The following is a 27500-nucleotide window of genomic DNA, read 5'->3' as shown; positions in this document are numbered from 1 at the left end:
GGGTGTTTTTCCCCCACTGAGATGAAGCCTAATCCTGGACCACAAATCATTTTCTATGGAGATTCTCCATTGATCTTGCTTTTTAATCCAGCATTAGGGTTCATCTGTATCCTGGAAACCATGTCTAACTGTGAGGTCCTAAACATAACACATGGCTGTCCTGTACCTCCTTTCTTCACCTCCTGTGAGGTCCTAAACATAACACATGGCTGTCCTCCTTTCTTCACCTCCTGTGAGGTCCTAAACATAACACATGGCTGTCCTGTACCTCCTTTCTTCACCTCCTGTGAGGTCCTAAACACATGGCTGTCCTGTACCTCCTTTCTTCACCTCCTGTGAGGTCCTAAACATAACACATGGCTGTCCCATACCTCCTTTCTTCACCTCCTGTGAGGTCCTAAACATAACACATGGCTGTCCTGTACCTCCTTTCTTCACCTCCTGTGAGGTCCTAAACATAACACATGGCTGTCCCGTACCTCCTTTCTTCACCTCCTGTGAGGTCCTAACATAACACATGGCTGTCCTGTACCTCCTTTCTTCACCTCCTGTGAGGTCCTAAACATAACAAACACATGGCTGTCCTGTACCTCCTTTCTTCACCTCCTGTGAGGTCCTAAACATAACAAACACATGGCTGTCCTGTACCTCCTTTCTTCACCTCCTGTGAGGTCCTAAACATAACACATGGCTGTCCTGTACCTCCTTTCTTCACCTCCTGTGAGGTCCTAAACATAACACATGGCTGTCCTGTACCTCCTTTCTTCACCTCCTGTGAGGTCCTAAACATAACACATGGCTGTCCTGTACCTCCTTTCTTCACCTCCTGTGAGGTCCTAAACATAACACATGGCTGTCCTGTACCTCCTTTCTTCACCTCCTGTGAGGTCCTAAACATAACACATGGCTGTCCTGTACCTCCTTTCTTCACCTCCTGTGAGGTCCTAAACATAACACATGGCTGTCCCGTACCTCCTTTCTTCACCTCCTGTGAGGTCCTAACATAACACATGGGTGTCCTGTACCTCCTTTCTTCACCTCCTGTGAGGTCCTAAACATAACACATGGCTGTCCTGTACCTCCTTTCTTCACCTCCTGTGAGGTCCTAAACATGACACATGGCTGTCCTGTACCTCCTTTCTTCACCTCCTGTCAGGTCCTAAACACAACACATGGCTGTCCTTGTACCTCCTTTCTTCACCTCCTGCCAGCGGAAGTGGTGTCGTCGGACCACGGAGAAGACGGACGTGAAGCCCTGCTTGGTGATCATCTCCAGGGCCTCCTTCAGGTGGAAGGGGTGCAGGCAGGGAGACGTGGCCTGGATGTGACAGATCACCTCCACCTCTGGAGGAGGACAACACACAGCAGACTATGAGATACCAGAAGAATATGAGAAACAGTATGAGATTTGAATAATTGTGTATATGCTGCCACTGTTGTCAATTGAAGCTATGGAGTGGGTCCCACTTCATTGGGATAAACCCAAATGTTGCCTCATAGATCACAATGAATAAGACTACATGGACAGGGGGACCTGATCCTTGATCAGTATTCCTACTCTGAGATACTTGATACATGCCGTCCCAGAGCCTTTAGTCAAGCTAGTGGCTAAACAAGTTCTGCATATATTACATTACCAGCTGACATCTATAACAAAGCGCTGCCAAACAGTCATTACAAAGATAGTGAAGCGTCACAAAGGGTGTGGTTCTGTCACAATAAAATATAACCAACGTCGCCGTCGCCACTGTTGCCACAGAGAATCTTCCTCACGCCTCCCTCCTTGTCTCCTTCTCACAGCACATTGGAGCAGAAGATCTGATCACAAGGAATCAAGGAAATACACTTGACATTCACCCCTCCCTACCTGGGTTTAATCGGGCGAATTCCTGGATGGTGTCAAGAGAGCTGGAGGAGTCTTTGGACACCTCTGGGCTCCTGCGGTGAACCTGAGCTCCCCATGCCTTGGCTACCGTCTCAATGTCATCATGGTCAGTTGATACCCACACACTGGGAGAAAGAACGGAACAAGTTGATCCCTCAGGCTTTGTAACAAGTAGGCTACATCAGTGCAATCCAGTCTTGTGTGACCGAGCCCAAACCAGGGGGTTCATTCAGAGACTGTACACTAACTTTCAAATAACAACATTATCCATGCACCCAAAACAAGAATGTCAACATGCTTTCTCACATTTAAAAATACTAGTTTAGTATAGAATACTACAGTACCTAAAATAGAATTCTGTAATAAACTGTAGTATATCCCTTGCTCATGTGTAGTACTTAGTAGAGAATGTTGTAGTATACTGTAGAATACTATAGTAAATACTACAGTAGTATCTGCAAAAAACACTCGTAAATTCTACCGTAATGTCCCCAAAAACACTACCCATTTTAACTATAGTAAATACTAGAGTAATGTGCATATACCCTGCCCATTCTCCTCCTCCATAACCCCATAAGTGAGAAACCCACATGCCAAGTACAGCCCACGTATTGTGTTCCCTACAGTTAGAAAAGAGTAAAGTACTGCCCTATCTGTTCACACCCCAGTCCGATCTACCTACAGGTTATGGACAATTAGCTCTTTTAGTATGTATCTAGTAAGGAGAGAAAGCCTCCACTTCTATGTCAAAGATATAAAAACTAAAACACTAAATAAATACTACAGTCCGCAAAACACTACACGATACTATAGTATATACTAGTTATTTATGTATACTATAGTTAACTGTAAATAATACACTACACTACAGTGAATAATACAGTAAAGTCCGCAAAAAACACTACAGTGAATACTATGGTATTGATATCATAGTATACTAGCATTTTTTTTTTGTGGGTTGTAAATGTAGCTAGCCTACCAAGCTTCTATCAAAGCAACTCTGTATACAGTAGTTAGATTGAAAGACATTTGACTATTAGATTGAACTGAATTACCTGTCAAACTGTTTGGAGTCCACTGCAGCTCTCAGAACCCATCCGATGAGGGGGACACCGGCGAGCATTTTGATATTCTTCAGGGGGATCCCCTTACTGCCTCCCCTCGCCAGGATCAGGGCTGCGATGTGTCTCTTCTCACCGCTGTCTTTAATAACCTTTGCTTTTCTGTCTCTCACATCTCCGAAGCCCGATAGCGTACGTTTTCTTGCAGCGGCCATTGTAAAGGGTCACACTCAGTAGCCCAGTGGGAGGTTAAGAAGACGTGGCGGTATCACTGTATCTTAGCTCGCTAACTAACCAGTAACGTTAGCGGTAGCTATGTGTAGCAGTCGGCTGATGAATCTAGCTATCTACGTCTTGTGTTCTAGCTCACTGTAGCTAGCTAGGTATTTAGGTTACAATATATACTAGTGACTACAATGTCAGTAGTATACACTGAAGGACGGCCTATTAGTCCTACAAATATGACATTTATAAACAGAAAAAGTGGCGTTTTGTGATATTTCATTGTGGCTACGAAATCAGAAAGAACGTCACCATGGAATTGTACCGTAATGATTGAGGTCAATGCGTAAAAAACTATGATGGCGATTATATTATCGACACGAGGATACCTATAAGGTGCAAAATGGTAGAAGCATGTCCAATGTCTATTTTCTCAATCACAGAACTCCAGGTTTCAATATTGCACAAAATAATGTAAATGTACTCATCATAGACAACAATTCAATTGAGGTAGCCAACCAAACAGCAGTACTTACGGTAAAGTATGTACTACTTCTTGGCTGGAACGACTCTGTGCAGTAACTAAATTGCCCCCTTTGCACTCCGAAATAACATTTTTATTTTTTTGTATGTTTAGAAACGTTGGCAAAGGGTGAAGTCTACTGTTTGTAGTTTTGGAAACATAAAAATGTATGGCGATAAGATGATACGTCTGATACCGGGAGCTCGGAGTCATGCATCGAAATCGTTAAGCAGTGTGCGGATATTGTATCGCTTTATCGGAAACAAGTTATCAATGACCTCCAAAGATGTGTTTTGTCGAATAACCACCGTCGAAACGTTGGTAATTGCATTTTTGCATCTGAGCTCCTAGAGTGTGCGGCTCTCTTTTATTTTCAAGTTTGTCGAATAACCAACCACCTGATTGGTTTGGTATTCGTTTCGGTAGAATAGGAAAAGGCTTATTTTGACCAGCAGGTGCCACTAGTGTACACTATGTTGATCAAAGCCTCGTGTAAATTAACCTAGTTTCGACACAATTGTATGGAAATGCTGAATGCTTCAGAAAGCTTCGTTTCCCCATCACTAGCTTCATCGATTAGTAAATGTGCAGAATTTCGGCAAAAATCATTCTACACCCACTGCAGGGCACTGGGCTTCCTCGCATCACCATATTTGGTTGTGAGTGGAAACGCCAAACGGATGCTTCACATGAAGTTTTATACATCCGGTGAAATATCTGGTTCATTATTCTACAGTGTTTTAATCTACCACTGTAGAATACATTCAAAAAACTTTAAAGTACCACTAAAGTAGTTTTGGGGGGTCTGTACTTTACTATTTATATTGTTGGCTACTTTTACTTTACTACATTCCATAAGAAAATATTGTACTTTTTACTCCATACATATATATTCCTTAACACTCAAAAGTACTCGTTTCATTTTGAACGCTTAGCAGGACAGGAAAATGGTCAAATTCACGTGCTTATCAAAGATCGTGCGGACTCTAAACACACATGCTTCATTTGTCAAATATGTCTGAGCGTTGGGAATGTGCACCTGGCTTTCCGTAAATACAAAAAATGGCGCTATCTGGTTTGCATAATATAAGTAATTTCAAATGATTTGTAGTTGTACTTTTGATACTTAAGTATATTTTAGAAAATTAAATGTATTTTTTTTAAAAACCAAGACTTTTACTCAAGTAGTATTTTAGTGGGTGACTTTCACTTTACTTGAGTCATTTTCTATTGGGGTACTTTTATTTTTCCTGCTCTCACTCAGTAGTAGCAACATAAAAGCAACTACCGGTAAACAGCGGGGGAAAAACAGACAATATGATCAATGGGAAACCATACCAGTTTGAACTAGTTCCAAAGTCGGAGGCAGAGTTCGCTAATGGACAAACTGTCTACAAACTCGCACTCCCACTTAGATACAAATCACTCTGGTGTATGTAGCATAACTGGGACGCTAGACCTACCTACACGCTGCATGTAATTCAAACGTTCAATTCGTATTTTCATGGAAGTGCAGAGACAACACAAATCTCAAATAGACACTTAATAACGCCACATTCAATAAACTCCAGACAGAGATTACCACTACTGCGAGATACCTCCAAACTTCTTTACTTTCAACAAGAATATCAGTCTCCTTAGAGACCGTCAAAAATTGCCAATGCCGACTATATTTCAAGTCGTCACGGCGGGGTATTGGGTAAAGTTTTCAACTAGCAATAATCGCGCCTCGGATAGACCTCATAGGCTACGATACTGCCACTGCGCAAAGCTGATTCAAATCTTGAAAAAGGCAAGGTAGCCACCGCAAAAGATACAATTCACGGAGACGGTTCATAATAACGTCGCGGTACAGTGTGATGCTAATTTGTGTGCAATAGTAATGTATTATGATGGAAATGTGTTTAAAACGTTTCGATACCCCGAGGTGTGCATAGTTTGTATTTAAAAAAGAATAATATAGCTACACCACACCGCAATGCATGATGGGATGTGAAACATACCATTCTCATGGGTTCGTGCTTTTCAGATCCTTAGGACGTCCCTGCCCCATTGAAGTTGAAATTGAAACGGGTTAAGGGTTAGACGATTAAGGTAGGGACGTCCCAAGGATTGTGGATAGAACTGACCAATTGTTATGTAAATATACGATTGCACTGATCTGATCTGCAGGCAGTATCCCGTCCGGACGGATCCTAACAAGATGTGGAAATGTTTTGAACAGTCGTAGATAATTGTATATGTACGATGGCAAAATCATATATCAGTACGATGACAACAGTACGATGGCAATATTCCAATTTCTGAATATTTGCAGTCAGAGATTGGTGCTATTATTCCATAGGAATATTTGACATTTCTACACAGCCTTACTACACATACCAATATCTGTACCGGGGAGCTGTATGGACCAGGGAGATGTTTCACTTTGTACCACCAGATGGAGCCATTTGCCTTGAATGTTCATTAGGCATTAGGCCCACTGTAGTGAAATCTGCCAGTTCAACCGTCCATCCATGCCTGATGTCGGGAGATGACGTGGTACCCGGCCACTGGAGGAAACAGTGAGCACTGTCACCTTCACGTAGGTTTTGGTTTTGCTAGGGCATTGTGGACGGGGATGGCAGATGGGCCTAAGCATCATTCTCTGATTCCAAAGAGCCAAAGGTTGCAAATTGTTTTTTGATATTTTTGTTTGAAGCCTATTCCAAACGGTAACCATTCAGAATTAATGTCTAAGCTTAACCTTAAACACTTAGAAATGTGACGTTGCAGAAACATGGACGTCTAATTCTGACAGTGAGACTATGAACTGTTTGAGATAAATAACAAGTCTAATACAGTTGGCATTCAGTGGTAAAGACACAAGGACGCTGTTGTATATGAAGATAATTAATTAAGAACCATGTAAAGTGTAGTACTAATAGCTACCAAGGGTTTTCTCTGCCTATTTTGTTGAGATAACTTGGGAATAGTCTTCAGGGTCCCATCTTTACTAGTTAGCTAGCTAGGCTAACTTAAACCTCAAATTGGCAAACAAACCTAGCTAGCTATTTAGCAGCATCGGTAAGAAAACATGTTAGTTAATCAGGATAAATGCATTAAAGCTGCAATATGTAACTTTTGGGTGACCCAACTGTTACGTTCCCCAGTTTATGTGTTGTAGTTTGCATGTGTTTATTTCAGGAAATGGCTTCCTGAAATCCATCAAGCAGCTGATTGGTCGACTCCAGGGCTAATTGGAGAGCTGACCCCGCCCCCTCGTCAAGACGCAGCTGTCTCCAATTACCTATACCAGAAGCTCTATAAAGGCCAGTGTTCTGTGCAGGAGGAGATAATTTTTGCTGGAAGTAGATTTGCTAGAGAGAATTTTTGCTGGAGGTAGATTTGCTAGAGAATTTTTGTAGGAAAGAGATTTGGCTAGAGTTTTTGCTAGAGATTTTGCTAGAAGTTCATTGCTGCGAGTTTGTTGCTCAGATAGCGCTTATTTGATGTCGTTTGTTTGTTTGTGAAATTGTTTAATATTCTGTTTCATTTGTTCCCAGGGGGGAAGGGGAAGGCACCTAGGGAGTGCTTAGGCAAGAGGCCCGCGGGCATACATATACCCGTAGCATATTCACTGTCTAGGCACACTAGGTAAGACCTGGGCAGACCACCCCTGGGTGTACTTTGGTTCGGGCACCAGGTGGTGGTAAATTTGGTAAGTAGTGGGTAGGCAGGTAAGATGGGAGAGGGGGGGGCTTTGAGATTTACTTTCTTTGCTTTGGTTCCGTCCAGCCCCTTTTCCCCATATTACCGTGTAAAGGAATAAAGTCCTTGTAAACGGTACCACATTCTGTCTGTTGTCATCCTTACTTGCACCTACAGTCCATACCTTTTTCACTTCACGGAGAGTTTAGTTGTAGCAGGGTGTCGCGTTCCCTCTTCATAGAGGCGTGCGTAACACCAACCAAATTCACATAGAAATGTGAGTTATAGATGCATAATCTAAAGCAAGTCTAAGAAGTGGTAGATCTGTTCTATGTGCACTATTTCTATGCTACCCATGCCTACATTTAATTTGTTGTCTTTCACTTTGTTTTGTACAACAGCTTCAAACAGCTGAAAATACAATATTTAGGGTTATGGAAAATATTTCACAGCGGTTTAGATGGTAAGATGATTTTCTACACTATACTATACTACATGGTCCTTCTGTAGCTCAGTTGGTAGAGCATGGCGCTTGTAACGCCAGGGTAGTGGGTTCGATCCCCGGGACCACCCATACGTAGAATGTATGCACACATGACTGTAAGTCGCTTTGGATAAAAGCGTCTGCTAAATGGCATATATTATATATTACTTGCTTGTTTTGTCAGATAAACTGAAATTAGGCAAACTATTAGAATTTTGGCAACCAGGAAGTGGCAGAGAAATTTCTATACTGAACAAAAATATGAATGAAACATGTAAAGTGTTGGCCCCATGTTTCATGTGCTGAAATAAAGGATCCAATACATTTTCCATATGCACAAAAAGCATATTTCTCAAACATGTTGTGCACTAATTTGTTTACATCCCTGTTAATGAGCATTTCTCCTTTGCCAAGGTCATCCACCTGCCCGGTGTTGCATATCAACAAGCTGATGAAACAGTGTGATCTTTACACAGGCCTACCTTGTGCCGGTGGCAATAAAAGGCCACTATAATGTGCACTATTGTCACACAACACAAGCATGCAATTAATGTGGCATGCCTACTGCAGAAATGTCCACCAGATCTGTTGCCAGAGAATCTAATGGAATTTCTCTACCATAAGCCGCCTCCAATGTCATTTTAGAGAATTTGGCAGTACATCCAACCGACCTCACAAACCCAGACTAGGGCTGGGCGATATGGCCAAAATCTCATGTCCCGATATAGCACATTTTCTGTCAATTCAATGAATAAATAGTTTATATAAAATGACCACGTGAAGGCCTATTTCTTATTACATTTGAAATTATACTCAACAAATAAAATGTACTACTATCTTAAAAGGTAAATAGAAAACACTTCAACTGCAGTTGCAAATAGGGCTGGGCGATATGACGATATATATTGTGTGACGATAGAAAATGTCTATCGTTTCATATTATGCTCTGTTTATTTCGTTGTGTCGCAAATCACACTCCTTACGCCAATATTTTGTCAATTGGACAACACTTTGCAAAATTTGCTACACAAACATGGAGTGAACGTGACACAGATCACGGAGACACGGAGCTCGTACCGAAAAGAGGGGCTACTTCTGTCAGATGGACGTGGTTTGGGTATGACAAGTCTGACACGGACCAGAAAACCGTCCTCTACAAGATGTGTCGCAGGTCTGAGTTCTGACAACAGGTTCAAACACCACTAACCTCTCTTACCACCTACACAAGAATCATGTGAAACAGGCCAGTCCCAACAACAGGTTCAAACACCACTAACCTCTCTTACCACCTACACAAGAATCATGTGAAACAGGCCAGTCCCAACAACAGGCTCAAACACCACTAACCTCTCTTACCACCTACACAAGAATCATGTGAAACAGGCCAGTCCCAACAACAGGTTCAAACACCACTAACCTCTCTTACCACCTACACAAGAATCATGTGAAACAGGCCAGTCCCAACAACAGGTTCAAACACCACTAACCTCTCTTACCACCTACACACATGTGAGAATTCAAACACCACTAACCTCTCTTACCACCTACACAAGAATCATGTGAAACAGGCCAGTCCCAACAACAGGTTCAAACACCACTAACCTCTCTTACCACCTACACAAGAATCATGTGAAACAGGCCAGTCCCAACAACAGGTTCAAACACCACTAACCTCTCTTACCACCTACACAAGAATCATGTGAAACAGGCCAGTCCCAACAACAGGCTCAAACACCACTAACCTCTTACCACCTACAAAAGAATCATGTGAAACAGTACGGAGAGAGTCTACTGATGAGACCCAAAAAGTACAGTCTAGTGCTCAAAACAAACCCCTGACTCAGACATGGCAAGAGGCTTTTGCCCGTGGCACAGCATATGGCAAAGAATCACGACGATGGAAGGAGATAACAGCTGCCGTTACAACTTCAACTTCTACATCTGCAAAGACATGGCCCCAATTTACACGGTCGAGAAACTGCATTTTATTGATGGTAATTTAAATGCACTGAGATACCGTGATGACATCCTGAGGCCCATTGTCGTACCATTTATCCGCCGCCATCACCATTCATCCTCCGCAATAATGCACGGCCCCATGTCGCAAGGATCTGTACACAATTCCTGGAAGCTGAAAATGTCCCAGTTCTTCCATGGCCTGCATACTCACCAGACATGCCACACATTGAGCCCGTTTGGGATGCTCTGGGTCGATGTGTACAACAGCGCACACATCGATTACAGTTCCAGCCAATATCAAGCAACTTCACACAGCGGGACAACATTCCACAGGCCACAATCAACAGTCTGATCAACTCTATGCAAAGGAGATGTGTTGAGCTGCATGAGCAAATAGTGGTCACACCAGATACTGACTGATTCACATCCCTACTTTTTTCTGTAAGGTATCTGGGACCAACAGATGCATATCTGTATTCCCAGTCATGTGAAATCCATACATTAGGGCCCAATGAATTTATTTTAATTGACTGATTTCCTTAGATGAACTGTAACTCAGTAAAACCTTTGATATTGTTGCATGTTGCATTTATATTTTTGTTCAGTGTACATAGTACATCTTTAAAATAAAGTATTTCCGATTCTTGCAGCCCTCAGGTGTTGCCTATATTGCGTTAGGGCTTTGCCTGTGAACCAGAAAGTAGCGTTTGAATCAGAAAAGTTTCCTCTGCATCTCACATTTCTGCCCGACCCAGAACTCTATGTCGGGTTTCCAGGCAAGTGTAGGACAGGCCAAAGATTTTCTCTGTGCTTCGGCCACTTCATTTTGTCGCGCACTCTTCTAGTCACTCACTGTCTGGCCAGCTAACTGATGTTACGAAACTGAAGAAATACTTTTTAAAATATTTATTTTTATTTTTGCGCACTACACACCTGGAATCGGCTGGGGCTTCTCAATTCACGTTTTCAATTATGATATATTGCAGGTTTTATATGTATACGCCAACCACACATTTAGCATGATTCACTCCAATCTCTGTAAAATCAAGTGTTGTAGAATGTCCCCCGTAGACAGTAAAGAAGGCGAGATATCCCACTCCCTAATTATTTCTGGTCCACCATCATTGTCTCCACCCACAACAAGCAGAGAAGTAAGGTTACTTACTGTACATCACTTTCTAAACCTGTCCGCAACAAGTCGGAACTTTGTTGCACGTGCTCGACCGACTTGTTTTCCACTAGTTACCACAGTCACAAAGTCAAAATTGGCTTTATTGTAAAAAATCCTTAAAGCAAAAATGAGATTAATTTAATGAACCTAATTTAAGCAATGCATAAGGTTAGTTATAAAATCAACATTTAAGAAGCGAAATTGTAGAAAGGCGGGGTTTATGACTTTGTGGCTGTGGTAACAATGACGACCGCTCGATTGGTAATGCGATGACGCAACCAAAAAAAAGCTACACGTAATCTTTTTTTATATAACCTGTGATCCAAATGATTCTTTGATTAATTAACTTGATTGACACTTTTTTATATTTCATCAAGAGACCAATTGCTTGTGAACAGAATAAATGTATACAGATTTCCCACACTTTGATTTCTAAGTGCTATCGAATCATCACAGAGAAAATACACATTTGTCCAATAATTTAGATGCAATTTGAGGGGAAAATGTTCCAAACGAACCAAAAACAATCAGTTTTATAGGGGATCTATTTCCTGTGACAGTTTCCAGAAACAGTCCAATGTTCATACAGTACTGAAGTAAATGCTTTATTAAAGGTTCTGATAAGAATGAGGAACCCGGTTGGTGTGTAATACGTTGCAGCTGATATCAAAACATAATTTTCTTCTACTATCATCTGTAATAATATGTTCTTTGGTCACGGTAACATTAAAGAGCTAATTAAATCATCACATGGATTCAGTGATGAGTACAGAATTCAGTACAAAGCAATATAAAGAGTTATTACATGTTTAAAGGCATTTACATCATAAAGTACAACTTGTGGATGCCTATTACAGCTTAGAACCAGACAAAGGCAAAGGCACTTGGAAAGAACCAGACTGAAAATGAGACACTAATATGTAACTAAAACCGGTTAAATCCATCCTCACAACAATAGTAATAACAGGGCATTGTGTGTGTCAGGTATAGCATTGACTACTGTATATGTGGCAGAGTGTGGGGAACAGGACCAGAGTCAGCTCTAACTGAGCCAGAGGATAAACATGGGAGGTCCCACCCAGGAAGAGCAGGACAGCCAATGGGAGCCAGGCCTCGTGTCATGTGACGGCCATGTTCTGGCCCACCGCCTCAGGGGTGAGGAATTGCACTTTGGGCACGGTGAGGGCCGAGTTGTTCCTCCGCATGGTGCCGGAGCTCCCGCCGCCGTTCCTCATGGAGTTGTTCCGCCTCATTGAGTTCCTCTTCCTCAGTGAGTTCTGGTGGCTCAGCTCGCTCTTCTGCAGCGTCTGGATGAGTATGGAGGGCTTCTCGTCCAGCTCGCGGGCCGAACACCTCGGTGTCGCCACCTTGACCGTGTTCCCAAACTTGGAGTAGTCCACCGAGTACACCCCGTCCTCCTCGGTCACGATGGGCACGAAGCGGTGACCCCACTGGATCTCCTCGGTGACGTAGGAGGTCCGGGCCTGGGTGGTGATGCCCGTGGTCTCCACCACGCCCTCCAAGATCACAATCACCTCCAGGTCGCTGCACTGCAGCTCCATGGCCGACAGGTCGTACAGCGGACTGTCCTTATTGATGGTATGGCAGATAATGAGTGGCGCCAAGAGGAAGATGGAGTTACTCGCCGCGGCGCTCTCCGTTTGCACATCGATCTGGTGGATAGGGATGACCTCGCCTTCGGGGGTGGTGGTCTTGCGTACCACCTGGAGGCGGACGGCAGCGCCAATGATCATGGACTTGCGGAGGTCGCCCACACGGGTCATGAAGCAGAGGCGATTGTTGCGCACGGCGATGACGGCGTTGCGGCTGAAAATAAGATATGACAAGAACAGATAACTTTATTGTCCGTTCTCTTTACCGATCACATTTTCTTTACAGATTTATCAGCCAGAGTGTACCCCCTGGATCAGATTTGTCAGCCAGAGTGTACCCCCTGGATCAGATTTGTCAGCCAGAGTGTACCCCCTGGATCAGATTCATCAGCCAGAGTGTACCCCCTGGATCAGATTTGTCAGCCAGAGTGTACCCCCTGGATCAGATTCATCAGCCAGAGTGTACCCCCTGGATCAGATTTGTCAGCCAGAGTGTACCCCCTGGATCAGATTTATCAGCCAGAGTGTACCCCCTGGATCAGATTCATCAGCCAGAGTGTACCCCCTGGATCAGATTTATCAGCCAGAGTGTACCCCCTGGATCAGATTCATCAGCCAGAGTGTACCCCCTGGATCAGATTTGTCAGCCAGAGTGTACCCCCTGGATCAGATTTATCAGCCAGAGTGTACCCCCTGGATCAGATTCATCAGCCAGAGTGTACCCCCTGGATCAGATTTATCAGCCAGAGTGTACCCCCTGGATCAGATTCATCAGCCAGAGTGTACCCCTGGATCAGATTCATCAGCCAGAGTGTACCCCTGGATCAGATTTATCAGCCAGAGTGTACCCCCTGGATCAGATTTGTCAGCCAGAGTGTACCCCGTGGATCAGATTTATCAGCCAGAGTGTACCCCCTGGATCAGATTCATCAGCCAGAGTGTACCCCCTGGATCAGATTTATCAGCCAGAGTGTACCCCCTGGATCAGATTCATCAGCCAGAGTGTACCCCCTGGATCAGATTTATCAGCCAGAGTGTACCCCCTGGATCAGATTTATCAGCCAGAGTGTACCCCCTGGATCAGATTTATCAGCCAGAGTGTACCCCCTGGATCAGATTCATCAGCCAGAGTGTACCCCCTGGATCAGATTTGTCAGCCAGAGTGTACCCCCTGGATCAGATTTATCAGCCAGAGTGTACCCCCTGGATCAGATTCATCAGCCAGAGTGTACCCCCTGGATCAGATTTATCAGCCAGAGTGTACCCCCTGGATCAGATTCATCAGCCAGAGTGTACCCCCTGGATCAGATTCATCAGCCAGAGTGTACCCCCTGGATCAGATTTATCAGCCAGAGTGTACCCCCTGGATCAGATTTGTCAGCCAGAGTGTACCCCGTGGATCAGATTTATCAGCCAGAGTGTACCCCCTGGATCAGATTCATCAGCCAGAGTGTACCCCCTGGATCAGATTTATCAGCCAGAGTGTACCCCCTGGATCAGATTCATCAGCCAGAGTGTACCCCCTGGATCAGATTTATCAGCCAGAGTGTACCCCCTGGATCAGATTTATCAGCCAGAGTGTACCCCCTGGATCAGATTTATCAGCCAGAGTGTACCCCCTGGATCAGATTCATCAGCCAGAGTGTACCCCCTGGATCAGATTTATCAGCCAGAGTGTACCCCCTGGATCAGATTTATCAGCCAGAGTGTACCCCCTGGATCAGATTTATCAGCCAGAGTGTACCCCCTGGATCAGATTCATCAGCCAGAGTGTACCCCCTGGATCAGATTTATCAGCCAGAGTGTACCCCCTGGATCAGATTTATCAGCCAGAGTGTTCCCCCTGGATCAGATTTGTCAGCCAGAGTGTACCCCCTGGATCATATTTATCAGCCAGAGTGTACCCCCTGGATCAGATTTGAGGGCTTGCTCAAGGGCACAACAGCAGGAGATGGCATGTGTACAAAACCCTCAAACTTTGACCATTCAAAACCCGCTCTCTGAATCTGGGGCATAGAGACACAAACTTTACAACTATTTTTCAGTATCTAGGATAATGATATGGATATACTAGGTCTGTGTTATATGGATATACTAGGTCTGTATGATATGGATATACTAGGTCTGTATGATATGGATATACTAGGTCTGTATGATATGGATATACTAGGTCTGCATGATATGGATATACTAGGTCTGTGTTATATGGATATACTAGGTCTGTGTTATATGGATATACTAGGTCTGTGTTATATGGATATACTAGGGCTGTGTGATATGGATATACTAGGTCTGCTTGATATGGATATACTAGGGCTGTGTGATATGGATATACTAGGTCTGCATGATATGGATATACTAGGGCTGTGTGATATGGATATACTAGGTCTGCATGATATGGATATACTAGGGCTGTGTTATATGGATGTACTAGGTCTGCATGATATGGATATACTAGGTCTGTGTGATATGGATATACTAGGTCTGTATGATATGGATATACTAGGTCTGTATGATATGGATATACTAGGTCTGTGTGATATGGATATACTAGGTCTGTGTTATATGGATATACTAGGGCTGTGTGATATGGATATACTAGGTCTGTGTTATATGGATATACTAGGTCTGTGTTATATGGATATACTAGGTCTGCATGATATGGATATACTAGGGCTGTGTTATATGGATGTACTAGGTCTGCATGATATGGATATACTAGGTCTGTATGATATGGATATACTAGGTCTGTGTTATATGGATATACTAGGTCTGTGTTATATGGATATACTAGGTCTGTGTTATATGGATATACTAGGGCTGTATGATATGGATATACTAGGTCTGCATGATATGGATATACTAGGTCTGTGTTATATGGATATACTAGGTCTGTGTGATATGGATATACTAGGTCTGTGTGATATGGATATACTAGGTCTGTGTGATATGGATATACTAGGGCTGCATGATATGGATATACTAGGTCTGCATGATATGGATATACTAGGTCTGTGTGATATGGATATACTAGGTCTGTGTGATATGGATATACTAGGGCTGCGTGATATGGATATACTAGGTCTGTATGATATGGATATACTAGGTCTGTGTGATATGGATATACTAGGGCTGCGTGATATGGATATACTAGGTCTGCATGATATGGATATACTAGGTCTGTATGATATGGATATACTAGGTCTGTATGATATGGATATACTAGGTCTGTGTGATATGGATATACTAGGTCTGTGTGATATGGATATACTAGGGCTGCATGATATGGATATACTAGGTCTGTATGATATGGATATACTAGGTCTGTGTGATATGGATATACTAGGTCTGTGTGATATGGATATACTAGGGCTGCATGATATGGATATACTAGGTCTGCATGATATGGATATACTAGGTCTGCATGATATGGATATACTAGGTCTGTGTGATATGGATATACTAGGTCTGTGTGATATGGATATACTAGGGCTGCATGATATGGATATACTAGGTCTGCATGATATGGATATACTAGGTCTGCATGATATGGATATACTAGGTCTGTGTTATATGGATATACTAGGTCTGTGTGATATGGATATACTAGGTCTGTGTTATATGGATATACTAGGTCTGTGTGATATGGATATACTAGGTCTGTGTGATATGGATATACTAGGTCTGTGTTATATGGATATACTAGGTCTGTGTTATATGGATATACTAGGTCTGTGTTATATGGATATACTAGGTCTGTGTTATATGGATATACTAGGTCTGTGTTATATGGATATACTAGGTCTGTGTTATATGGATATACTAGGTCTGTGTTATATGGATATACTTGGTCTGTGTGATATGGATATACTAGGTCTGTGTTATATGGATATACTAGGTCTGTGTTATATGGATATACTAGGTCTGTGTTATATGGATATACTTGGTCTGTGTGATATGGATATACTAGGTCTGTGTTATATGGATATACTAGGGCTGTATGATATGGATATACTAGGTCTGTGTTATATGGATATACTAGGTCTGTATGATATGGATATACTAGGTCTGTGTTATATGGATATACTAGGGCTGTATGATATGGATATACTAGGTCTGTGTTATATGGATATACTAGGTCTGTGTTATATGGATATACTAGGTCTGTGTTATATGGATATACTAGGGCTGTATGATATGGATGTACTAGGTCTGTGTTATATGGATATACTAGGTCTGTGTTATATGGATATACTAGGTCTGTGTTATATGGATATACTAGGTCTGTGTTAAATGGGTGTACTAGGTCTGTATGATATGAGCAAATAATCTAACAATCTAATCTAGCATGCAACCTTATAGAGAATCAAACAGCGTGGAGGAGGAACTGGGCTGCGTGATTGACAAGGGGTGGGGCTAAGTGTCTGTGGGAAACAGCCACAAGAGGAGAGGGAGAGACTACAAACAAAGTAAACTATAAAAACTGACTTAACACAGGGTTTAGTGGCATCTCATATATTGCATGAAATACGGATCTCTTGTTATATGAATATTGCGATTTCGATGCGAATTCGATTAATTGTGCAGCCATACCATGCACCAGATTTTTCCAGTTGGGACTTCGGATTCGAAGCGGCAACCTTTCGGATGCTGGCCCATCTCTCTTTATCCTCTACCTCTCCAGGGTGAAGTTTTCCCTAGGTACAAATCTAGGATCAGCTTCTGCTCCCCCAATCCTAACCTTTACCATTAGTGGGGTAAATGCTAAACTGACCCAAGATCAGAATTTAGGGGCACCTTCACCCTACACTGTTGACCCCACCTCTCCAACCTAATCTAACCTGTAGGCTACCATCCTACCTGAAGATGAGCGTCTCGGCGCGGCGGTGTGACTGGGCTGTCTTCATGAAGATGCACCCCAGCATAATGGCGTTGATGATGAGGCCAGCGATGTTCTGGAAGATGAGGACGGCGATGGCCGTGGGGCACTGCTCTGTGATCATACGGTGGCCAAAGCCAATGGTCACCTGGACCTCGATGGAGAACAGGAAGGCTGAGGTGAATGACCTGTAGAGCAGAGAGAGAGGGTCAAAGGTCAGGGGTGAGAGGAAATGACAGTTAAAGAGGAGGGAGACGTTGGACGTAAATATTGGTCACGGGTCAGATGTTTGTTGTAGATATCTGATCCTACATTTGTAATAGAGGTGTAGAGACATGATCCTACATCTGTAATAGCGATGTAGAGACCTGATCCTACATTTGTAATAGAGGTGTAGAGACCTGATCCTACATCTGTAATAGCGATGTAGAGACCTGATCCTACATCTGTAATAGCGATGTAGAGACCTGATCTTACATCTGTAATAGCGATGTAGAGACCTGATCCTACATCTGTAATAGCGATGTAGAGACCTGATCCTACATCTGTGGAGAGGGTAGAGGCTTGATCCTACATCTGTAATAGTGGTGTAGAGGCCTGATCCTACATCTGTAATAGTGGTGTAGAGACCTGATCCTACATCTGTAATAGTGGTGTAGAGACCTGATCCTACAGCTGCAATAGCGATGTAGAGACCTGATCCTACATCTGTGGGGAGGTTAGAGACCTGATCCTACATCTGTGGTGAGGATAGAGACCTGATCTTACATCTGCAATAGCAGTTTAGAGACCTGATCCTACATCTGTGATGAGGATAGAGACCTGATCCTACATCTGTGATGAGGATAGAGACCTGATCCTACATCTGCAGTGAGGATAGAGACCTGATCCTACATCTGCAGTGAGGATAGAGACCTGATCTTACATCTGTAATAGCAGTTTAGAGACCTGATCCTACATCTGTGATGAGGATAGAGACCTGATCCTACATCTGCAGTGAGGATAGAGACCTGATCCTACATCTGCAGTGAGGATAGAGACCTGATCTTACATCTGTGGTGAGGGTAGAGAGGTCACAGGGGTCAGAGGAGCAGGAAGCTACTGGACAGGCAGTGTGGTTTCCTATGGCTTCCTGTCCTCATCTACAACCACTGATCTCAGAGGACTAAATAATGAGAGCAAAACGTTGGAGACGTTAAAGGGGCAATCAGCAGTTGAAACGATAACAAAGCGTGCTACACTCCCCTGTTTGGGTAAAAGCTGAGCGATGGGGCCTGAGAAACGGAACCACTCTCAAATTCATACACAGAGCTATGGATGCAAGGACTGACCATCCATGATATCAAAATTGTAGTTTTAACCGTGTCTCAGTGGCCTTGTGGTTAGAGTGTCCACCCTGAGATTGGAAGGTTGGAAGCTCTATACCAAATACTGTAAAAATGGGACCTGATGCATCTCTGCTGAGAACTCAGCATTTGGGAGATTGGGGGTAAGGCATTGTGATAGACTAGTGTCCTGTACGTGTACATCAAGCTGCCTCATGCTTCCTGCTCACACATGCCAATGCTCGTGCAAGGCTACATACTTTACTTCCACGTTTTGAGGCTTTATAGTGTTTGTTTACATTGACTTTGTTTACAAACATTGGAATAAAACAAGCTTATATTTTGCATTCAGCTGGGGTATGAGAGTTGAACTATAAATTATACTAAGATTCTTCAAGAATCCATTGGTACATATTATTAATTTATGAATGCAGCAACTGCAGATTGGCCCTTTAAAGGGATACTTCAGGATTTTGGCAATGAAGCCCTTTATCTACTTCCCCAGAGTCAGATGAATCCCTGGATAATATTTGTATGTCTTGTATACAGTGTTGGCTTCATTGCCAAAATCCCAAAGTATCCCTTTAAGTTCCTTATAATTTGAAGGAAAATCCTTTTTTCTATGGCAAGGAGCTCAATCATACTGTTACAGTAATCATAATACTGTAACAGTGTTATAACAGTGTTATCACAGAAAATGTAAGTAATTACTTCACTAAAAGTCCCCAATAAATCCATATAATTTATTTCCGCCCTTAAAATACACAAGTTTACACACAAAATACAGAAATACAGAAATATATACAAGTTAAATCTCCAAACATCAACAGTTTAAAATATCTATAGAGTCTATACTATACTACTCACTTGACGTTGGTGACGCACTGCTCAATGCCAGACGTGCGGTTGGGTACAAGGTCTCCATGGGCAAAGGCCACGAGCCACCAGCACATGGCGAAGAGGAGCCAACTGCACAGAAAAGTCATGGTGAATATGACCAGGGTGAAGCGCCATTTCAGGTCCACCAGAGTGGTGAAGACGTCTTGCAAGAATCTTCCCTGTTCTCGGATGTTCTTGTGCGCCAAGTTGCAGGATCCGCTCTTGGCGATGAAGCGGGCTTTGTTCACCCGGTCCCTGAACACTGGTTTGCGGTGGATCCTCGAAGCAAGCCCCGGTAGGGAGAACTCCTCCGGGATGATGCTTTTCCTCGCCAACATCCTTACTGCATTTGCAATAGAGGAAAAAAGTCGGATGGTTTCTGTAAACCGAAGTGTTTTTTAGTCGTGCGTAATTCTCCTGTCAGCTTGCGTAAAACATCATTCAAAGTTGGATAAATTCGTATTATTTTGCAAAGTTTTGAATCGATTTGATTTCAATTAACTTCTATCACGTTAAGGTTGGTAGCTCCAGCGCCACTTCCAAAAAGTTGTACTGACGGGTGAGAGTTTCCAGGCAGTCACAGACCCAGGGCGCATCCCAAATTCTCTTGACGTAGCTGCTCCGCTCTATGGGCGGGATGCAATGCACTGCTGGCTTTGTTCAACAAAGAGGAAACCCCAGTAATTACTTCTAAATTGTGTTTTTGTTTTATTGATTTAAAAGCAAAACAATATATGTGTACCCGTTGGACCGTATGTTTAGTTAATGAATCAATACCGGTATTTGAGGTAATGGTTAAACCATCCCATCACTGGGTCCAAATTAAAATATCATTGATGTTTTATTTTTAAACGAGGCAAGTGTGATAAATGACTCCAACAGTAAGCAAATTATTGCTGTGTTATTACATTATTATAGGGATGATTATTAGGATAGGTCCGCTTCCCATTGATGACCAAGAGATGGCAGCATTTAGTAAGCGAGGAGGTGTGGTGTGTTGTGTGTGAGAATGAGAGTGAGTGTGTGTGTGTGTGTGTGTGTGTGTGTGTGTGTGTGTGTGTGTGTGTGTGTGTGTGTGTGTGTGTGTGTGTGTGTGTGTGTGTGTGTGTGTGCGTGTGTGAGCGTTTTAAACCCAAAAAGCACTTTCAACTCAAAGCACATTTTTATTATCAGTTCAAGTGTAAAAAAAGGTAGGCACACAGTGTAATGATCAACTATGTCTATATTTAAAACATCTGTTAATTATACACAATGTACATATGAGACAGACACAAGCCCACAATAAAATGGAAAAATACAACCTGTAGTCTTGGAATTATATTGATTATTATTGATAATATTTGAACATATATTTCTGTGCACATTCCCAAGATTGAAAATATAAATAGTAAAAGCAGAGAAGATGATATAATCTCTGTGATATGGATCAAGGATATCTGCAGTCTGAATTACCATAGATCTATAAGTAGAGTGTACCTGCTCTTTCCATGGTATAGACTGACCAGATGAATCCAGGTGAAAGCTATAATTGCGTATTTATGTCACTTGTTAAATAAACATCAATCAGTGTAGATGAAGGGGATGAGACCCGGTTAAATAAGGACTTTTAATCCTTGAGACAATTGAGACATGGATTGTGTATGTGTGCCATTCAGAGGGTGAATGGGCAAGACAGAATATTGAAGTGCCTTTGACCGGAGTATGGTAGTAGTTGCCAGGCGCACCGGTTTGAGTGTGTCAAGAACTGCAACGCTGCTGTGTTTTTATATCTAGAACCTAGACAGGATTCCCCAACTGGCCCGAATTTGGCCCGCGGGTGGTTTTATTTGCCCCGTCAAGCTTTCTGAGCACCCCCCCCCCCTACAAAACAAAACAGGAAATCAGCTCCAAGTTATTTAAATTTAAGAAATCTATTCCCATCTATTCCCAATTTAATAAATCTATTCCCCTCTATTACACATACTGTAATAGAGACACGTGATCATATACAAATGTAAGCAAGGTTGAATATGGTTATGTTTTAGTTAAACATTATATCTGTTTGGGCTTCTAGCAGGCAAAACAACAAAAAGGGTTCTCCTATGGGAACAGCCAAAGAACCCTTCTGGAACCGTTTTTTAGAAGTGTAGGATTAACACAGTCATAGCCTTACACACCACAGCCTTGCCTTCAAATTCATCAGAGGGACAATAGCCTACTACCACTCATCTCCAATGTCATTCTCCTAGAGACTATACAGTTGAAGTCAGAAGTTTACATACACTTAGGTTGGAGTCATTAAAACTTGTTTTTCAACCACTCCACAAATGTCTTGTTAATTAACAAACTATAGTTTTGGCAAGTCGGTTAGGACATCTACTTCATGCATGACAAAAGTAATTTTTCCAACAATTGTTAACAGACAGATTATTTCACTGTTTCACATTTCCAGTGGTTCAGAAGTTTACATACACTAAGTTGACTGTGCCTTTAAACAACATGGAACATTTCAGAAAATGATGTCATGGCTTTAGAAGCTTCTGAAAGGCAAATCGACATAATTTGAGTCAATTGGAGGTGTACCTGTGGATGTATTTCAAGGCCTACCTTCAAACTCAGTGCCTCTTTGCTTAACATCATGGGAAAATCTAAAGAAATCAGCCAAGGCCTCAGAAAAATAATTGTAGACCTCCACAAGTCTAGTTCATCCTCAGGAGCAATTTCCAAATGCCTGAAGGTACCACGTTCATCTGTACAAACAAGTATAAACACCATGGGACCACACAGCATCAATACCGCTCAGGAAGGAGACGCATTCTGTCTTCTAGAGACGAGCATAGTTTGGTTCGAAAAGTGCATATCAATCCCAGAACAACAGCAAAGGACCTTGTGAAGATGCTGGATGAAACAGGTACAAATCTTTCTATATCCACAGCTAAACAATCCTATATCAACATAACCTGAAAGGCTGCTCATCAAGGAAGAAGCCACTGCTCCAAAACCGCCATAAAAAAGCCAGACAACGTTTTGCAACTGCACATGGGGACAAATATTGTACTTTTTGGAGAAATGTCCTCTGGTCTGATGAAACAAAAACAGAACTGTTTGGCCATAATGACCATCGTTATGTTTGGAGGAAAAAGGGGGAGGCTTGCAAGCCGAAGAACACCATCCCAACCGTGAAGAACGGGGGTGGCAGCATCATACTGGTCCACTTCACAAAATAGATGTCATCATGAGGAAAGAAAATTATGTGGATATATCAGTCAGGAAGTTAAAGCTTGGTTGCAAATGGGTCTTCCAAATGGACAATGACCCCAAGCATACTTCCATAGTTGTGGCAAAATGGCTTAAGGAAAACAAAGTCAAGATATTGGACTGGCCATCACAAAGCCCTGACTTCAATCCCATAGAAAATTTGTGGGCAGACCTGAAAAAGCTTGTGCGAGCAAGGAGGCCTACAAACCTGACTCAGTTACATCAGCTCTGTCAGGAGGAATGGGCCAAAATTCACCCAACTTATTGTGGGAAGATTGTGGAAGGCTACCTGAAATGTTTGACCCAAGTTAAACTATTTAAAGGCAATGCTACCAAATACTAATTGAGTGTATGTAAACTTCTGACCCTCTAGGAATGTGATGAAAGAAATTAAAGCTGAAATAAATAATTCTCTCTACTATTATTCTGACATTTGACATTCTTAAAATAAAGTGGTGATCCTAACTGACCTAAAACAGGGAATTTTTACTCGGATTAAATTTCAGGAATTGTGAAAAACTGAGTTTAAATGTATTTGGCTAAGATGTATGTAAACTTCCGACTTCAACTGTATATCAGTGCTCTATATCTATAGTCATTCTGCTCTCATGATGTCATCGTTCTAGAGAGGGGTGGGTGTTGTGTCTCCACGCTTTCTGACAGACTGACTGACTCCAAAGTGCTGCTTGCCCATAAAAAGACAACTCTGGTGAAGGATAGCAGCCACACTATAGGGGCCATGTGGTTGACCTTTGGCCTTTACATGGACCCCCCGCCACAGCAGAAGCTACATTAAATATACTTAGCTGCTACTCACTTATAATGTATACAATGGAGAGTATGGAGGTTGAGGGGAGATACGTAGCCTGGAATCCAAGCTAAACGAAACAATGGTTCAGTCTTGTTTAACCAGGCTAGAAGACGCCTACACATTCATAGATTATAGAGAGGGAGTCTTGAGTTGAAAACACGAGTGGGAAAACAGACCACACGTGTGTAAGGAAAGTAGGGCAGGAATTCTGGGTAATGAGTTTGGGATTGAATAAGAATGAAGAATGATTTAAAAACGAATTTCTTGAGATGAGAAACCGCTTTACACTGACAAACAAAACAACACAGCAGTATATCGATAAAAACAGATACCGACATTCTTCAAAGTGTAGCTTACAATAATCAGTTTGGCATTCAGGCATTACAAAGAAGTCAATATAAAATTATCATTGTTCGATATGCAAAATAACAAAATATTCAGGTACTACAGTGGGACAGTGGCACAGCTCCCCAGAAACCAGGTTTAATACTGAAAATAGAAACCACTTTCCTTACCAATTACACCAGCCAGCACCATGTATGGTAGAAAGTACCGCTGGCCTGGCTTATGGCAGGTAGAAGAAAGCGGAATCTTCCCTTATCATTTAGGGCTGGATCTTAACTTAACACCAACATGCGTAACTCCACGTTTTCACATACATCTTGACATGGATGTGTGGTTTACAGTACACAAGTTCTGTATGAGTTGAAGTTAGGCCTGCACATCTCACATTAAGATTCAGTCCTTTAGAGAACACCCATTGGGTGAAAGCTGTCCTTTTCCAAAGAGGAGTCAGTGACCACTAAATGTCCACAGTCCCAGGGTTCAGTCAGCATCGCATCTAATCAGACAGACAAAGGGTCACCGGGCTAAAACTGCTCCAGCGATATACCCTACAGTGTTCGTACCAATGTAGTAATACTACACTATACCTGCTTATTGCTTACCTATGAATAATGGTGTAAAATATATACATTCATCATATAGTAATAAGTAACTAAATATATCATTTAAACATAAAACATTTAAGTAAAGCTTTGTAAAATTGTAATCATATTTAACGACCGATTGTGATCCTTACACGACCAAGTTAATAGGTCACTCGTTCAATCAATCACTCAATAACTAATACATGACCAATAATCAACACAAGAAGGCCATCAGTGGTGCTTTGGGAAGCAGTGTTTCCCCTACCATTACCAAGTGGAGGTGGTCAACCGGCCTGGCTCCATTTCCCCTGTCTAAAACCTACAGTATGAGCTTCAGTCAATAATGGTAATAATATCTGGAACTCTGCATTGTGGGAAACACTGAGGAGGCTGATTCATTGATAGACTGATGGTGTGCTGGCTGACAGTGTGTGAGCCTACATGTCAGCCCTGACGAAGGAAGCGAACATGCCGTCCTCGTTCTCCAGAAGGGTCTCTGGTTTGTCCATCTCTAAGATGTTCCCTCGCTTCATCACAATCACCAGGTCAGCTTCCAGGATTGTGTGGACACGGTGCTGCATGAAGAACACACAGACGCACACACACATTACATTGCATTTGATTGAGTGTTTAATTACACAAACAAAGAGGAAGGGATGTAATGCAGCTTTGATTTGTAATGGTTCCAGACAGACAGAGATAAACTGTGCTGAGAAAAAATAACACATAGCTGAATGTATTTTCATTTAGTCTCACAACCCCAAGAGTCATCCTCCAAGAGCCAACTGCTAAGATTAGATGTTGTACCCCTCCTTAACCACTAGACAGATTAGATGTAGTACCCCTCCTTAACCACTAGACAGATTAGATGTAGTACCCCTCCTTAACCACTAGACAGATTAGATGTAGTACCCCTCCTTAACCACTAGACAGATTAGATGTTGTAGCCCTCCTTAACCCCCAGACAGATTAGATGTAGTACCCCTCCTTAACCACTAGACAGATTAGATGTAGTACCCCTCCTTAACCACTAGACAGATTAGATGTAGTACCCCTCCTTAACCACTAGACAGATTAGATGTTGTAGCCCTCCTTAACCCCCATACAGATTAGATGTAGTACCCCTCCTTAACCACTAGACAGATTAGATGTAGTATCCCTCTCTTTAACCCCCAGACAGATTAGATGTAGTACCCCTCCTTAACCACTAGACAGATTAGATGTTGTAGCCCTCCTTAACCCCCAGACAGATTAGATGTAGTACCCCTCCTTAACCACTAGACAGATTAGATGTAGTACCCCTCCTTAACCACTAGACAGATTAGATGTAGTACCCCTCCTTAACCACTAGACAGATTAGATGTTGTAGCCCTCCTTAACCCCCATACAGATTAGATGTAGTACCCCACCTTAACCACTAGACAGATTAGATGTAGTATCCCTCTCTTTAACCCCCAGACAGATTAGATGTAGTACCCCTCCTTAACCACTAGACAGATTAGATGTTGTAGCCCTCCTTAACCCCCAGACAGATTAGATGTAGTACCCCTCCTTAACCACTAGACAGATTAGATGTTGTAGCCCTCCTTAACCCCCATACAGATTAGATGTAGTACCCCTCCTTAACCACTAGACAGATTAGATGTAGTACCCCTCCTTAACCACTAGACAGATTAGATGTAGTAGCCCTCCTTAACCCCCATACAGATTAGATGTAGTACCCCTCCTTAACCACTAGACAGATTAGATGTAGTACCCCTCCTTAACCACTAGACAGATTAGATGTAGTACCCCTCCTTAACCACTAGACAGATTAGATGTTGTAGCCCTCCTTAACCCCCATACAGATTAGATGTAGTACCCCTCCTTAACCACTAGACAGATTAGATGTTGTAGCCCTCCTTAACCCCCAGACAGATTAGATGTAGTACCCCTCCTTAACCACTAGACAGATTAGATGTAGTATCCCTCTCTTTAACCCCCAGACAGATTAGATGTAGTACCCATCCTTAACCACTAGACAGATTAGATGTTGTAGCCCTCCTTAACCCCCAGACAGATTAGATGTAGTACCCCTCCTTAACCACTAGACAGATTAGATGTTGTACCCCTCCTTAACCACTAGACAGATTAGATGTTGTAGCCCTCCTTAACCCCCATACAGATTAGATGTAGTACCCCTCCTTAACCACTAGACATATTAGATGTATTATCCCTCTCTTTAACCCCCAGACAGATTAGATGTAGTACCCCTCCTTAACCACTAGACAGATTAGATGTTGTAGTCCTCCTTAACCCCCAGACAGATTAGATGTTGTAGCCCTCCTTAACCCCCAGACAGATTAGATGTAGTATCCCTCTCTTTAACCCCCAGACAGATTAGATGTAGTATCCCTCTCTTTAACCCCCAGACAGATTAGATGTTGTAGCCCTCCTTAACCCCCAGACAGATTAGATGTAGTATCCCTCTCTTTAACCCCCAGACAGATTAGATGTAGTATCCCTCTCTTTAACCCCCAGACAGATTAGATGTAGTATCCCTCTCTTTAACCCCCAGACAGATTAGATGTTGTAGCCCTCCTTAACCCCCAGACAGATGTGATGTAGTATCCCTCTCTTTAACCCCCAGACAGATTAGATGTAGTATCCCTCTCTTTAACCCCAGACAGATTACATGTAGAATCTCTTTAACCCCAGACAGATTACATGTAGAATCTCTTTAACCCCCAGACAGATTACATGTAGAATCTCTTTTACCCCCAGACAGATTACATGTAGAATCTCTTTAACCCCAGACAGATTAGATGTAGAATCTCTTTAACCCCCAGACAG

At 42.5% G+C, this 27500-nt stretch overlaps 3 protein-coding genes, 1 long non-coding RNA gene and 1 other non-coding gene across 10 annotated transcripts in view; 1 reads left to right on the top strand and 4 right to left on the bottom strand.

The window, feature by feature from the left end:
* LOC118377933 (N-acylneuraminate cytidylyltransferase-like) overlaps positions 1–4367 on the bottom strand; it is a 16691-nt gene extending 12324 nt beyond the window's left edge. Inside the window, exons 1-3 of the mRNA XM_052505607.1 lie at positions 2941–4367; positions 1868–2010; positions 1189–1344 (exon numbers count right to left, since the gene is read on the bottom strand). Of these exons, the coding sequence (XP_052361567.1) occupies positions 1189–1344; positions 1868–2010; positions 2941–3161 (520 nt within the window). The 5' untranslated portion in view covers positions 3162–4367. The remainder of the gene's footprint in view (positions 1–1188; positions 1345–1867; positions 2011–2940) is intronic.
* Positions 4368–5323: 956 nt separating this feature from the next.
* LOC118378156 (U4 spliceosomal RNA) lies at positions 5324–5464 on the bottom strand. Its single transcript, XR_004824395.1, has one exon. It is a non-coding gene; the product is annotated as a U4 spliceosomal RNA (small nuclear RNA).
* A 6120-nt stretch (positions 5465–11584) lies between these two features.
* kcnj8 (potassium inwardly rectifying channel subfamily J member 8) lies at positions 11585–20508 on the bottom strand. Its single transcript, XM_035765105.2, has 3 exons — positions 19680–20508; positions 17469–17675; positions 11585–12822 (listed from the first exon to the last, which is right to left on the bottom strand). Exons 1-3 carry the CDS (start codon positions 20027–20029, stop codon positions 12114–12116), a joined length of 1266 nt encoding a protein of 421 aa, XP_035620998.1. The 5' UTR covers positions 20030–20508; the 3' UTR covers positions 11585–12113.
* Positions 14623–16434, top strand: LOC127922028 (uncharacterized). Of its 6 annotated transcripts, none has more exons than XR_008110234.1 (3): positions 14623–14826; positions 15787–15834; positions 16291–16434. It is a non-coding gene; the product is annotated as an uncharacterized LOC127922028 (long non-coding RNA). The 6 variants fall into 6 exon arrangements; XR_008110239.1 differs by lacking the exon at positions 14623–14826 and adding an exon at positions 14828–14850; XR_008110238.1 differs by lacking the exon at positions 14623–14826 and adding an exon at positions 15212–15234.
* Positions 20509–20841: 333 nt separating the features above from the next.
* LOC118382908 (ATP-binding cassette sub-family C member 9-like) overlaps positions 20842–27500 on the bottom strand; it is a gene marked incomplete at its 5' end in the record, with an annotated part of 77736 nt that continues 71077 nt past the window's right edge. Inside the window, one exon of the mRNA XM_052505606.1 lies at positions 20842–25243. Within this exon, the coding sequence (XP_052361566.1) occupies positions 25106–25243 (138 nt within the window). The remainder of the gene's footprint in view (positions 25244–27500) is intronic.

Source organism: Oncorhynchus keta, unplaced genomic scaffold, assembly GCF_023373465.1.
Source record: "Oncorhynchus keta strain PuntledgeMale-10-30-2019 unplaced genomic scaffold, Oket_V2 Un_contig_24351_pilon_pilon, whole genome shotgun sequence".
Taxonomy (NCBI): Eukaryota; Metazoa; Chordata; class Actinopteri; order Salmoniformes; family Salmonidae; genus Oncorhynchus; species Oncorhynchus keta.
The sequence above is the reverse complement of the archived record's forward strand: the minus strand, read 5'-3'. Positions and strand labels throughout refer to the sequence as shown.

Excerpts from the sequence above, each read along its gene's own strand:
- kcnj8 (XM_035765105.2), bottom strand. The coding sequence starts at position 20,029 with ATGTTGGCGAGGAAAAGCATCATCCCGGAGGAGTTCTCCCTACCGGGG. Across the intron at positions 17,676-19,679 it reads CAGTGCGTCACCAACGTCAA|GTCATTCACCTCAGCCTTCC; the intron begins GTGAGTAGTATA and ends TCTGCTCTACAG. Across the intron at positions 12,823-17,468 it reads GCCGAGACGCTCATCTTCAG|CCGCAACGCCGTCATCGCCG; the intron begins GTAGGATGGTAG and ends TCTTATTTTCAG.